Below are 13,529 nucleotides of genomic sequence, written 5' to 3'. Positions count from 1 at the left end.
CCAAGCCAGAGGCTCAGCATGTTGCACAGGTATCCGGCTCCCTGCAGCCACTGAAGCGAGCAGAGTGCTCATGGGGGTTTCTTTTAATAAGGCTTGTGTGGAATTTTCTGTGTACATATGCGGGGTTAAGGCACAGTCAGGCAAATGATCATTACAAAAGGAAAAGGATGCTTAATGGATGCTAACAAGTTAAACGGTAGAGTTAAATAGACTAATCAAATACCTTTCTTTGTACCATCATTACCTAATTAGATTTTGAAACCTGGGAATGCTTTATACATTAACTGATTTTTGCCATCTTGTTTTCTTTCTGGGAGGTAGTGGAGCTCTCTCCCCATAACTGCCTCTCTGCACCCAGTATAAGCAGAAGTCACCGCTCAGGCATGGTTAAAAGGGAGCGTTTAATTAGTCATGAGTGTAAGGCAAGATTTCACCCAAGCATAAAAAGCAGCCAGCTTTATACTCCCTCACACCCGGCTACATATGAGGCTGGTGAACGTTTCCACGGGGTCTGCCCTCGTTGCTCCCCACTTCCTCTCCAAATACAGCTGGCCATCCCTGTGTCCCCATGTGTGTCCCACTTGGTTTGCAGCCGCATTTCTCCCCTCTTCAGTGCCAAGGGGTGAGCGCTGATGCAGACTTGCACTCACATTCTCAGGCTCGCCCTACCAATCCACCGGGTAATCTTCATTCTAGTGGGAAGCTGCTGCCCCGGTGCACCCGCACAAACAGCTTTGTGCAGAAGTGACATGCGCCAGTTGCTGTTCATGGTCTGTTGGGATGCAGTGGCTTGCAGGGGAGGTTGCTCCTTTGCAGGGGGAGGCACAGAAGCAGCTTGCCCTTGGCTAAGGTGGCTTTGTGGCTGCTGCTGCTGCTGTGACCCCGCAGAGCTGTGGTGCGAGGGCACTGGCTCAGCCTGTTTGCACAGGTGAAAAAGGGGTTTCCTCCACAGCACGGGTGGACTCCAGTTCTGTGGGACATCCTGAAGCAGAGAGGGCAGCCACCTGCATGCTGGCATGGGTAGCACTGGCACCCCACTCACACAGGTGCCCCAGCACTGGCATACCTTACCTTTGTCCTTCAGAAGGGGCTTAGGAATGGAAGATTTCAACTGTGCAATAGCTTGGAGCCAAATTCATACCTTTCTGAATAAGTATGGAAAAATGTCAACATCTGTAGTTGTGAGAATGTACCAAAATGGGTATCTGGATTCCTCTGTTCAGCTCCAGAGCAATGCTGGCTCAGAGGAGGGGGAGGTATTCCCATGGTGAAAACTGTGGGCAGTCCAAACAGCCCCACAATGCATTTAGCCAGTGAATAATTAGCTGATTGCTGCAGTGATGGCCTTGGGCTGCAGATATTGGTACCTGTCCTCTCTGTGGAAGCCCAGCTCTGGCAAGGAGCTCAGGCCGGCCTGAGGAAGGAGCAATGGCCCTATGGGGACATATGTCTCAGGTGTGGGCACACAGGCTGTGGAGATGGGGCCGAGAGCCTGAGGAGGGCATGTTAGGAAATGATATTGAACACAGAAGTTTAATACAACAGATCGGCAAACTTTAGAGGCCGTGCTCTTTTGTCCAGTTATTAGAACATTTTTGGTTTGTGCTGCAAAATCTCTGCCAAATCCATTACAAGCAGGATGCATTTCTTTGCATGGCTGAGCATATGCTGGCCTGGCAGAGCAGCACCTCTGGGACACGGGTGCTGCTGGCCTAAGTGCTATGGTGGCTGCTGGCATGCCAGGCTGAAGCGGGCAAGGGCCTTGTAGACTGTGTCAGACCTACCACATCCAAGCTGCTATTCAAGTGCTTGGAAGAAAATGCATTCGAGTAGAGCATCAATCTCAAACCTTCTGCTGAGCCTCAAGCATAGGACTGCCTAAGTAAAGCATAGGGATAATTCAGCTGTCTAAAGGTCTAAATGTTGAGAAGAGTATAAGTGGAGATATAAAAATGGAAAGTGGTGAAAAATACAAATTTAACTCTTGATTAAAATAGGTTAGTCACTGAGAATTAAACAAGGAGAATAGACCTCATAGCAGCCTTCCAGTACCTGAAGGGGGCCTATAAGGATGCTGGGGAGGGACTCTTCACTAGGGACTGTAGTGATAGGACAAGGGGTAATGGCTTCAAACTTAAACAGGGGAAGTTTAGATTAGATATAAGGAAGAAGTTCTTTACTGTGAGGGTGGGGAAGCACTGGAATGGGTTGCCCAAGGACGTTGTGAATGCTCCACCCCTGGCAGTGTTCAAGGTCAGGTTGTTCAGAGCCTTGGACCACATGGTTTAGTGCAAGATGTCCCTGCCCATGGCAGGGAGGTTGGAACTAGATGATCTTAAGGTCCTTTCCAACCCTAACTATTCTATGATTCTATAATACCAATATGGAATCAAATTTTGGCATTAAACCTATTCAGTCCCTTCAGATGTACAGGAGCAGAATGATCAAAAGTGTGCATTTATTCATTTTTAAATACACTAAAATATTCTTTTTATCCCCTTAAGTTGTACAGACAGATTCAGAAAAAAATTAGGCTTTATTGCTCCACAATAAAGCCTAATAAATAAAGCATAAAACATACGTCAAAGTCAGAAATCAAGCAAGGACTCACGGCACAGTGATGTTCTCGCGCGGTGGCAATAGGAAGAACTTAGCATTGACCCTGACTAGTGCTGCTGTTATGATTTTGCTTATAGGATGAATAAATCCAGCGTTGCTTGCACTTGTGGCTGCTAACAGCAAACCTGCCCTGGTAACTCCTGCCCCGAAGAACATCAGAGCTACAGGCTTGGTGTGGAAATGATGGAGTTTTGAGCCAATCTCTTCCCCAGGTTTTCCTGCGAGACATGTCAGGGCAGGCAGGCTGCTGTGCTTCTCCTCCAGCCCATCCAGCAAAGCTGGAGATGTGATGCAGCATTGCTGGTCCTCAGACAAGGTGCCAGGGCACCGGTGTGATGTGGTGCTTCATGGCAGGTAGGGCTGAAGGTGCAGCAGCTAGGAGATGCATCGGAGGGGGAGCAGAGCGTCATAAGGATGGAAGTCTATGGGTCAGGAGGAGTACGATGCCAGGCACAAAGGATGGGTGTTTGTTTATTGCTAAGTAGCAATAGAGAGAGAGTTTCGGTCTTGGTCCTCTGCCTCCATCTCCTCCTCATAAAAACTGAAACCAGTGACAGCCCAGCCGTGCTCTGACCAGCACATCTGGTGGGAAGGGGAGGGCTCAGCCCAGAGCAGCAGCCCCTGCTGTGCTAGTGCAGGGTGCAGATGTTATGGCACTTCTTGTGTGCACATTTGTGGCAAGCTGAAGCCTGGTATTTGTGCTCTGCAGGTTGGGTTTAGCTCCAGAGAGGATGTGCCAGCACATCTGTCTTTGTGTGCAGGGGCTCCTGTGCCACTGGGAGGCATGACACAACTCCCACTGCAGCGTGCCATAGAAAGCATCCACATGCTTACTGTTTTCAAGGACAAAATGTTATGATCTAAAAACCACTCTAATAGTTTTGTTTTACTGGAGTAGCAATGAGTCCTTTTATCTCTCTAACCTTCAAGGGAACACGAGAGCAGATTTGGCCAGCAAGACAGCTAGGAAAATGTTTCAGCAACCACGCTAGCAGTGCAGGTGCCATTTTCTGCTGACAGCCGGTTTCACAACCTACCTTCTCCACTCACAGCACGGCCCCTTCCCCAGGGACCTCCTGCAGCAGCCACATATACGCATGAGCAACTCATATCACTGTGCTAGGCAGGGAGCTGCAGAATATCAAGTAGTGGCAGAATGAAGAGCTGAGCTCCTCCCGATTTTGGATGAAGCTGCTCTGCAAGGCTTCTGTGTTTTGTTCACAGGTTCTCTGTTGCAACACTACTTGGTATGCAGTTCATACAGCTCACTGAGATGCGGCACACGCTCCAGCAGTCACATACAGGTGTTGCTGTGGGGCTGCTTGAGCCAGCAGCTGCCAGAAACTCCACCTCTGTGTTTGGTTAGTCTTCCTACTGGAGGTGTTTGCATGCAACTGAAGGGGAATACAGGTTTACCCAGGCCCATGTCCTACCAAGCACAATGTCCTGAAGCAGTTCGGGTATGAGAATCTCTGTTTTTTCTCTTAGATGACTTGAAGTTGAAGTGTTCCACAGCAAAACCCACACAGCAATAGGTGTTGGTAACAGGCACAGGAAGGAATGCTGAACATAGGGCTGCTGTGTTTCCCACACATGGCACACAGAGCAGCAGCACCTGGGAGCTGCCCAGCCCTACCCCAGCCTGGTGGCCCCATGGGTTCAGCAGCACAGGCACACATCGCAGGCCCCATTGAATTTACAAATAGAGGGTTGTGTGCATGGAGCTCTGTCTGCTTACAGGGAACACGCTGACCAGCCCAGTGGCAAATGTAGCTTTGCCAGGTTTTCATCATCCAAAACCCCTGACTTGCCTGCCCCCTGCCCGTCAGTCCTGGGCAGGAATTGCAGCAGAAGCAGCAGTATGGGGTTACAAGATAAATGTCATTTCCTCAGAAGTCTCTGGTACAACACAAGGTCTGTGCCTGCTCCTGCCTGGTTCCAATGGAGCAGTGGGCATAGGATCAGAGGAGCAGATGTCTTCAGTTCCTGCCAGGGTACGCTAATTGCTGAGCTGGCAAGCGTCCCCTGCCCATCCGAACCTGCCAGCTGCAGGATCAGGAGCAATGTTGTAATTACACGTGAGTGCTGTCACTGCTCCAACACCTGCCCCACTTGTTGGAGAATCAGAAACCTAAATCGGAAACCAACACTGCAGGGTTCCTGCTATGTTTTCAGTCCTCGGATGACTCCAGAGCAGGAGTGCCCACTCCTTCCCACTTGTATGTTGTTATACCCTCAGCAACATGCACCTCTCTGGTGTCGAAGGGGAAATTCAGCATAAGCTGATGCTTTTTGTTGATGCAATCTGGATAGGCTGGAGAGAGGACAGCCATGACCTACCAGGAGCTTTGCCAAGATGAATGCCAGCACATCAAGCCCAGACTGCTGCCAACCGTGCAGCAGGCAGAGGAACACAGCAGGAGCTGACGTGCTTTTTCTCTCACTGTGATTTACAAGAGATCATGGATGCTGTGGGCTTTGTTTGCAGCCTGAAAACTCAAATCCATTTCACCTCTCTGTATGCAGCCTGAATTGTGCAGAGGCCTCTGGAGAGGCTCCTGGGAGGTGACAGCAGGGCTGCCTGTGACTCCTGTGGCTTCTGGTCCCCCACCTTGTGCCTGTGTCACTGGAAAAGTCAGCATAGCTGCGTATTCCTGCAGGTCTAACAGGAAGTCCTATCTGCCCTTGCTAGGCATGGCATGTTGCTTCTACGTAAGAGGAGGGAGCGAGCACAGCATGAACTACTTCACCTTTATGAAGGGCTTTTTGAGGATGCTGCTCCTGAGAAGGCAGCACCATCCACACGGGAGCATGCACGAGGGCAGAACTCCTCACCTGCGCATCCCTGTTTTTATCTCAATTCCAGCAGTTTCTGCCCAACTTCCCAACAGCTGCTGGGTGGCAGCACCTCCTCACAGACCTGATGGTTTCCTCACGATCTGACGCACCTCTGGCACTCTCTGGAAAAAATAAAGCCAAGTCATGTCTCGTTCTGAGCATTACACGCCGACTTCCCTTTCTTCCCCCAGCCTCCAGCAGCAAAGCACACAGCAAAAGGTCTTCTTTTTCCCAGGTATACCTGAGTCACTGAACAGCTACAGGAGAGTGAATGGTCTCAAAACAAAACATCTGTTAAAACTATTTTCCTGCTGGTTTTCTGGCATTCTCAGCTTTGTATTTTCAAGTAAGTTGGGAAGGGAGTGGGAAGGATGGCAGGGGGTTTGGAAATAGTTGATCTTAAGGTCCTTTCCAACCCTAACCATTCTGTGATTCTATGATGTTCCATAGGGGTTTGCATTTTACCGCCAGCAGAAAGCTTGCTTTAGGGCTAGGCGATGAAAGCAGCACAGGGGATTGTGTTTCCCCTCCTAATGCAAGATTCATGCCTGGTCTGTCTCTCCTTACACAATGGAGTGTAGGCACTCCATTCCAGCAAGCCTCTCCAGGCGCTTGGGAAGGGGCAGCGGGCTCTTTTGCAGCCTTTCAGGAGAGCTTTAGTTTACCTGCTTGTCTGTCGGAGCTGTTGGCACACTTCATTAATAGCAGGGCTCTTGCACCATATCAGCTTTCATTTGAAAATGTAGTTTTCCTTTGAGAAATGGCTAATTCTTTTCCATATGAGCAGAGTGAAAATGAGTAGTATACCCAGTGTGAAGGGAGAGATGAATTGCTGCCCAGCAAAGGGCAACCACTCCCTCTGTGCCATGGAGGTGATTGCTGACCTTTACGGGTAAGCCAAAGGAAATGGGCTCTGTGCTCCTTGGTCCTTTCGGAGAAAACCAAAGCTGGAGGTAAACAAGGGGCCAGGAGGGTTTTCTGATGAGGCAGTGATATTGTGTTGACAGTGATTTGTGCAGTGTATAAGAGCCAGCTCTGCTCTGAAAAATGAGACCCTGAATGAATAAATCATGGGCCCTCTCTTAGTAACTTGACAACTCAGTCCAGCCCTCCTGGTGGCGGGAGCTGGCTGGAGCCCTGCATGCAGGGAGGGACTTGTCTTGTCCGGAGGCTTTTAAGGGCAGGGTCCCCCCACCTCTAGCTGAGGAGCTTCTACGTGGGAAGCCTTGCTGTGTGGTGTGGGACCATGGAAGGAAACACGCACCTCCTCCAGGTCATCTGCAAGATGCATTCCCAAATCAACAAGCTGGAGAGGGAAAACAGGGCCCTGAGGGGAGAGCTGCAGGTCTGTGGGCAGAGATCTGTGCCCCTGGAGAGAGAAGCAGCAGGAGGAGGTGGGAACAACAACGTGAGGAGCCTCGCCAATGGTGGGGAAGGACCAGCTGGCTCTCCAGCATCCCTGCATGGAAGCATCGTGGCTGGCCCTGTTCCAGCACCAAAGGAGCAGAGAGGTACTGAAAAGCCAGGGCTGCCCATGGCACCCATATGTGCTGCCTGTGCAGTATGTCCCAGCCCAGCTGCAGGGGAGTGGGAGATGAGCCACTAGCTGTCTGTCTAGTTAATTTGATGGAAGAGCTGTCAACCAATTCAGTGCCCACACCCAAAACCATCTTAACCGGGTGTCTCATTCTGACCTATTTAGGGGTGTACCTGCATCTCCCAAGCTGAACTTAGTGGTGTATTTTGCTGCTGCTCAAGCAGAGTTCAGCTAAAGGAATTCAATTTGGCTTTGTTAAGCAGAATTTGACTTACTGCTTTGAGTTTTCATGGGCATGGACTATCCTGCCTATGCCTGTCCCCTTTCTCTTCAAAGAGAAGAGGACCAGTGGTTGTAATCATGCTGTAACCTTTCTGCCTTAGCAAAAGATGAGAAAAACACTACAAATAGTAACAGATACTGATAGGTTTCATACATCATGTCAGATATGCAGTTTCTTTTTGCAGATAATGCAGTCAATTTTGGTTGAGGGAGACATAGGCCAATATATAGGAATACACTCTTTTCACAGTTTTATCAGAGGGAAAAAATGGAAATATTCCTCGGGTATAGGAGTCTGGTTGGGACTTGGGAGGATTTAATGAAGCAGGAATTGGAACAAAATGTTGTTTGATGTGAGAAGTAGTTATCTAGAATTGGATGTGGTTATTGGCAGTGTCACGCTGTTGGGTATCGTACATGCTTGAGACTGTTGCCTCCTTGTCTAGCGTCTGTCATGTCCAGTCCACTGGAAAACTGCTTCACTAGTGCAACTTGGCATTAGTATGGTGTGTGTTATGAGTTGCAGCTGCTGTTACAGTCCTCCATAGGTCTGGAGGCTGACCTAGCCTGAGCCTTGAAATCAGCATCCTGGAGAGGTCTGGGTTGTGGAGAAATGCTCCCACAAATTTTGGCAGAGACAAGTCTGTGAAAATTAATGGGTTGTGAGGCTGAAAAGTACAGCTAGATGAGTGCTGCTAAGAAGTAATGCTCACTGACAAGCCCACTGAGCCCAGTGTTCAGGTCACTAACCTGAGGGCCTCTTAAACTGAGGCTGCTGGTACTATGGATGTCTCAGCTTGGGAACAGCTGGCTGGTCTTCTGTCACACAGGAAAGATGTGCAAAGTGCTTCCCAACCTTGTGGCTTTTCCTCTCCAGCTGCCTTCTGGGGGAGAGGATGGGATCCCAAGGGGCTGTTTGGCCTCTTCTGCCTTTCAGCCTCCTCACACAAAAAAACTTAATTGAGCCAAAAGAAAGTGAGTAAAAATACATTGAGGATATCTGAATTCTCATCATTATTATTGTTCATAGCTCTGCTTTTGTCTCTGCCACTCAGATACCACCATGACCGTGCGGCGCTACTCCACTGCCTCACCAGCGCCTGCTCCTGCCAGCATGAGGTCTCACTGGGCCAGCAAGACCCCTCCGAGCAGTGGACTCCTGGATGTGCTGGGCAGTGCCCAGCCACCAGCCCCTCCTGCCACAGCAGGAGAGGAGAAAAGGCTTGAAAAGACACCGGCCAACTGTCTCTCCTACAGTCATTCCAGCAAAATAAAGCTGTGTCAGGAGCACATCTATAGGTGCAGGTAGGTTCAGTTTGCCTTTACAGCATCATCTGTACATCAACCTGGGCTGGTTGCAGGTTTCACCTAATAACATAAATGGATGTTGCTTTGGGGTTTAGTTCATTATCAACAAACTCTTTGTTCAAATGTATATGGGCACAGGGCAGATGGGAGACCTCTTTTGCATAAGTTGTCCTCCTTCTCCTTGCAATGCATGAAGATTGCCAGGTTTAGCAGTGTAAATTTACTGTAGAAAGGAGAGGCTGAGGGCAGAAAGAAGGGGGTTGAAATCTTCTCTCCATTAGAGCCAGGAAGACTTTTGCAGATTGATGCGTTGGTCTGACAAGCTAAGCTTGAAAGGGATTTTTAAACTTTGAACAAAAAGTGTGGAGATATCAAGGAACTCTGAACTATGCTTTTGAAAGTGTGATTAATATGGCTCATGGATTTAGATGTACTGTATTGTATTTCCCCTGTAATTGAAGCATTACAAGTTAATGTGTTCAGCCTTGAGAAAAATATTCTTAGGAGAGCTTCTAGATTAAGTGAAATGGCTGCTGGACAAGCCCTGAGTGTCTCTGCTCATTGATTGCAAGCTTTTTAGCACAGGGCAACAATCAAAGGTAGAAGCACCGATGAGACTGTGATACATGATAGCCCCAGTCGCCTCCTGATGCTGATAGACACACCCTGGGATCCACTTAGATTGCTGGTTTTAGTGCTAATCATGCTGTGCTCAAATGAAAAAGAATCCATATGTCCTCAAAGGGGTGTGTTTGAACAGGGAGAAGTCCATGGGTCTGCCTGTCCCAGGCATGTCCCGAGGCAGGGCTCCGGCAGCCTCTCCTTGGGGCTGCATGGCTGTGGCAGGTTGTGTTGCCTGTGCTGACGTACCCATCCATATGGCACATCATGTCAGGTTTTATTCTGTACCACCCTCACACAGCAATGCGTCCTCAGAGCAGACCAGTGCACAGCCCCTCACACTCCCAATTAGGAGCCCAGCTCCTTGCTGAGAGGCTAGATGGGACAATGAGGTCAAGTTTTCATAGTCACCTAGGTTTTCTTGTAAGGACATGTAATGTTTTACAGCATTTAAACACCTAAATTTAGTCCCTGGCAGGGAACTCAGATCATTTTCAAAAGCACCATGACCCTGTAACTCTGGATTTCAGTATATGCTCCACTGCGTTCAGGGAAACTTAAGACTCTCAGTGCACATAAACGTTTCTAAGAGGCTTGCCCTGAGGCCAGCTCACATGGAAAGTATGTATTAGGAAGCACAGGGTCAGCACGCAGGAGCAGGGACAGCAATGGCAAATGCTGCTGCTTTCTCATTAAGGGAAAGAGCTTTCAAAGGAATCAAAATAGCAACATAGATCTATTACAACTAATACCTTGGGACCTACAGGTTTAAAAGCACTGGTTACCCAGCGGGCTAGGAATGGTGCTGATTATTTTATCACTATCTTTAGAGCTGCCTTGTTAGCTCTGAACAGCAGTGAGTGTGGTACCATGACTCATGCCCACTCTGTGTTGGCTGCTTTAGGAGAAGAAATGACTATGGAAAGAGCTTCTTACCTAACTCTCTCAGTAGACTAGGTGATACCCTGAAGCATGAAGCTTTGTGTTTCTTATATCAAAAAGAGTTCAATATATTTTCTTTTCATAATGGTGAATGTTTCTATTATATACACAAAGGTCGAACACAGACAGCAATCTTAGTAAGCTTTTAACTAGTAGGATAATTTGTGGCAATGAGTTCAGTGAGCTAATTAAGCCTATTTTTTTAGTGATGACATTTTTGCTTCCCAGCATGCTGGTCCATGTCAGGTTTTCCTATTCCTTGCTTATTGCAGCTCACTCGCATTCGTCTCCAAAGCTATAATCCTATATGTGATGCTGAATATTTTTGCTTCAAAATTAACTCTGTAGAAGTATCATCTTGGATTTATCTAGAGTGGAGTTGCATCTGAGTAATAAAATAACAGCACTGCTAACAAATCATCACTGATTGGCATGTCTACCACATTTTCGTACATGCTAAAGAATTATTTACACCATGTAATTCCCACTTTTTTGGTAAATAAATTAAAAAAAAAAAAAGAAGACTAAATATTTGAATGCATTAGGCAGAATAAGAGAGGCTGAGAATAGTTTTCAGGGCTATTATAATAAAATTACAAAAGGTACAAGGCATGTTTGGTACAAATAACACCATTGGGGTCACCTTCCAGTGCGACAGGTCTAATTGGCAAGTGAGAAGGGGCAAGGAAACTGTGGAGGTCCTCTGCCCTGCAAAACACCTCCCAGTAACCATCAATAAATACTTTCATAGTTTCATGATTTTCCTTTCTTGCGCTCCTCAAGGGCCTGTGTGAGCTGATAGCAATCGCAGAGGACAGTCAGAATGAAAACCTAAGTTCTGCAAAACCTGACCCATTAACTTGCCAAACCAACCAGTTTTGGGACACATAAAGGAGCATGTTTCTCTCTCTGCTTTCACAGCTGATGTAATTTACCATGCAGGCTCTCACTGCTTGGAAACCTTTTGCGGTGGATACGTACTATTCATATAAACATTTTCAGTGGCTTAATCATAGAATCCAAGCTAGTTGATTCTGTGATTCTGTAAGGCCACTGAAGGACCCCCTGGGTCCATCTGGGTGCTTGTGCACCTTGAGGGCTCTGTATGCATGTAGCTTCATACATATGCGTTGGGCACTGATAGAGAGATGTGAGGCTCAATGGTAAAAGACAGATGCTTTCAGCAGATGGACAGACAGGCAGACAACACTGTGTTTGGTCCCTTGGGAAGACTGTGTCTGAAAAATCCTGCCTCCATGCAGCGTGTAAGTGCTGAAAACATTTACCACCTTTTTACTCTTGTGTTTATTTTTTTGTTCGTTTGGTATTTTTTTGCTTTCTTTGCATGCTTTATACATTTGTAATCCTCGTAATGCTTTCTCATTTTTCTCTAGGGGCAAAATCAAGGCCGTTAGTTTCCTCTTACCAATGGATGTGTCATCATATGCTGAAAAGCAAGATTCCCTCAAAAGCCCACAAAATCAGAGCACAAAACAGTTAACCACCATCGCCGAAAAGGATATGTAAGCTGGTGAATTTTTAAAGGCCCATTGTTTCTCGAGATAAATTGGCCTTAAATGATAGCTGTGTGTCGGGTTCCTCTCCTGCAAAACGCTTGGCAGGATGCCTGCAAAGAATCACCCAGCCTGTGTTTCAGGTCACTGGCCTGATGTTTAGCATGGAAATGGAAGCCATGACAAAGCCAGCTGGAAGCCCATACTCCATGATGAAGCCACATGATAGCAAAGGTACCTCCACAAGAGCTTCTTCACAACATGTCTCAAGGATCCCTTACCTTAGGACTGCTGTAAATAGTGTGTTGAAGCTGGTTTTGCTGTATTTGTCGCAAAAAGTGGAAAACATGTCACCACTTTTGTTTGCCGATTCCCTTGCCAGAAAGGTGTTTTGATACAAATGACGAAATAAGAGCTATTACAGGGCCTGTGAGGTTTTCTCTCTACATAAAACTTCGCAGTAAAGTAACGCAGCAAAGTTAAGAAGGCTTTTGAGAGCCAGTTAATGTTACTCTGAATTTCTGCAAAGCTTAGTAATGACTGTTTATGTCCATTTAGGGTTCACCTCTAAGGGAGCGTAGGGGAGAGTAAGTACTAGTCGGTATGAAAAGATGACTACAAATCTGTTTCTGGTGTGTTCATCCAGCCAGAGACTAAAGGCTGTACACCAGGTCAAAATAGGGAGAACTGTGAGTGTCAGAATTTTTCAGGAATAGTTTCTCTCAGCACAGCTTGGATCAAAAATCCTTAGCAGAAATTCAGTGAATAGGTGCAAAGTAAATGTGAGAGAGGATTACAAATAGCTTGTAAAAAATGAGGATTTCTTGTTTGTTCTGGTCATATGGGTAAAAACGGTGTCCCTCATGTTTATTTTTATTGGAAGTATTTATGGAACCAAAATACTGCACGTTACTATTTCTTAATGCACAGGCAGCACTGATGATTGAATATCATCAGAGAATGCATGAATTGTAGATGTTTGTACTGATAACTTTAAGGAAGACTTTCATCTCATTGTCTACGCCAACTCTTTAACTTTCAAAAGTGAAAGCAGAGACCTGGTGGTAAAAAGTCCCTTCTGGATTTTCCATTATGTTGTATACTTGTATAAAAATCTGTGATGTGTTTTTCATTTTGCAATTCACCATGGTTTGTATGTTCAAGTACATTTTTAATATAGTCTCACCAATGAAGTAATAATTCCAATTTCACTATTTTATTTGTGGATTTTTATGTTCAGCTTGAGTCCATATAGGGTTGCATTGTAATGTCCGAAATAGTGAATCACACTGCTAGCAAAGGAGGTTTCAATTTGTTCAGTAAAGTTTACTGAACAGCTCATTTTAAAAGGCATTTACAGGGAGCAGTTTTTAAATGTTTTAAAGAAAGCTTCATTGTCAAAAGCCGGACACTGCATGTGTGTTCAGGTAAGTACCTAAATCCAGTTGATTTCACTTAGCAAAGTAACAACAAACATCTTTGAAAATCTGGCCCCTAGACCTTTAAGGTACACGAGTTTTTGAATATTCATGTTTGAACACCAAATTTAATGGGATTTGGGAATCCATATGCTTTAGACAGCTTTCAGAAGTCTCAACTTTTAAGTTTTCTAAGCCTCAGTGTCCATGAAGCAGCAGTGGGAATTCTTCTTCCACCCTTTTTGTATCAATTCAATGTAGATAGATCACTGGTACTAAGACTGCATATTGATAAGCTTATGACAATGTCAATTGTAGTGGGCTGCTGATTCTGGTGTCACAAAAATACATATAACTTGGTGTGAGGCAAAGAAATTAAACTCACTGGACATGTATTAGAGGTATAATGGTCTTGAACTTTTGTATACTTATAGGGAAAAAGAACAGAAG

The 13,529-nt window shown here is 46.3% G+C and overlaps 1 protein-coding gene across 1 annotated transcript; it reads left to right on the top strand.

Annotated features, from left to right (window-relative positions):
• Nucleotides 1-6,703: 6,703 nt before the first annotated feature.
• On the top strand, nt 6,704-11,674 carry LOC115611684 (putative coiled-coil domain-containing protein 195). Its single transcript, XM_030494974.1, has 3 exons — nt 6,704-6,968; nt 8,332-8,581; nt 11,542-11,674. The coding sequence occupies exons 1-3, from the start codon at nt 6,704-6,706 to the stop codon at nt 11,672-11,674; spliced, it is 648 nt and encodes a 215-aa protein (XP_030350834.1).
• Nucleotides 11,675-13,529: the final 1,855 nt, after the last annotated feature.

The sequence above is a fragment of the Strigops habroptila genome, chromosome 8, assembly GCF_004027225.2.
Source record: "Strigops habroptila isolate Jane chromosome 8, bStrHab1.2.pri, whole genome shotgun sequence".
NCBI lineage: Eukaryota > Metazoa > Chordata > Aves > Psittaciformes > Psittacidae > Strigops > Strigops habroptila.
This window is presented reverse-complemented; position numbering and strand designations above follow the sequence as displayed.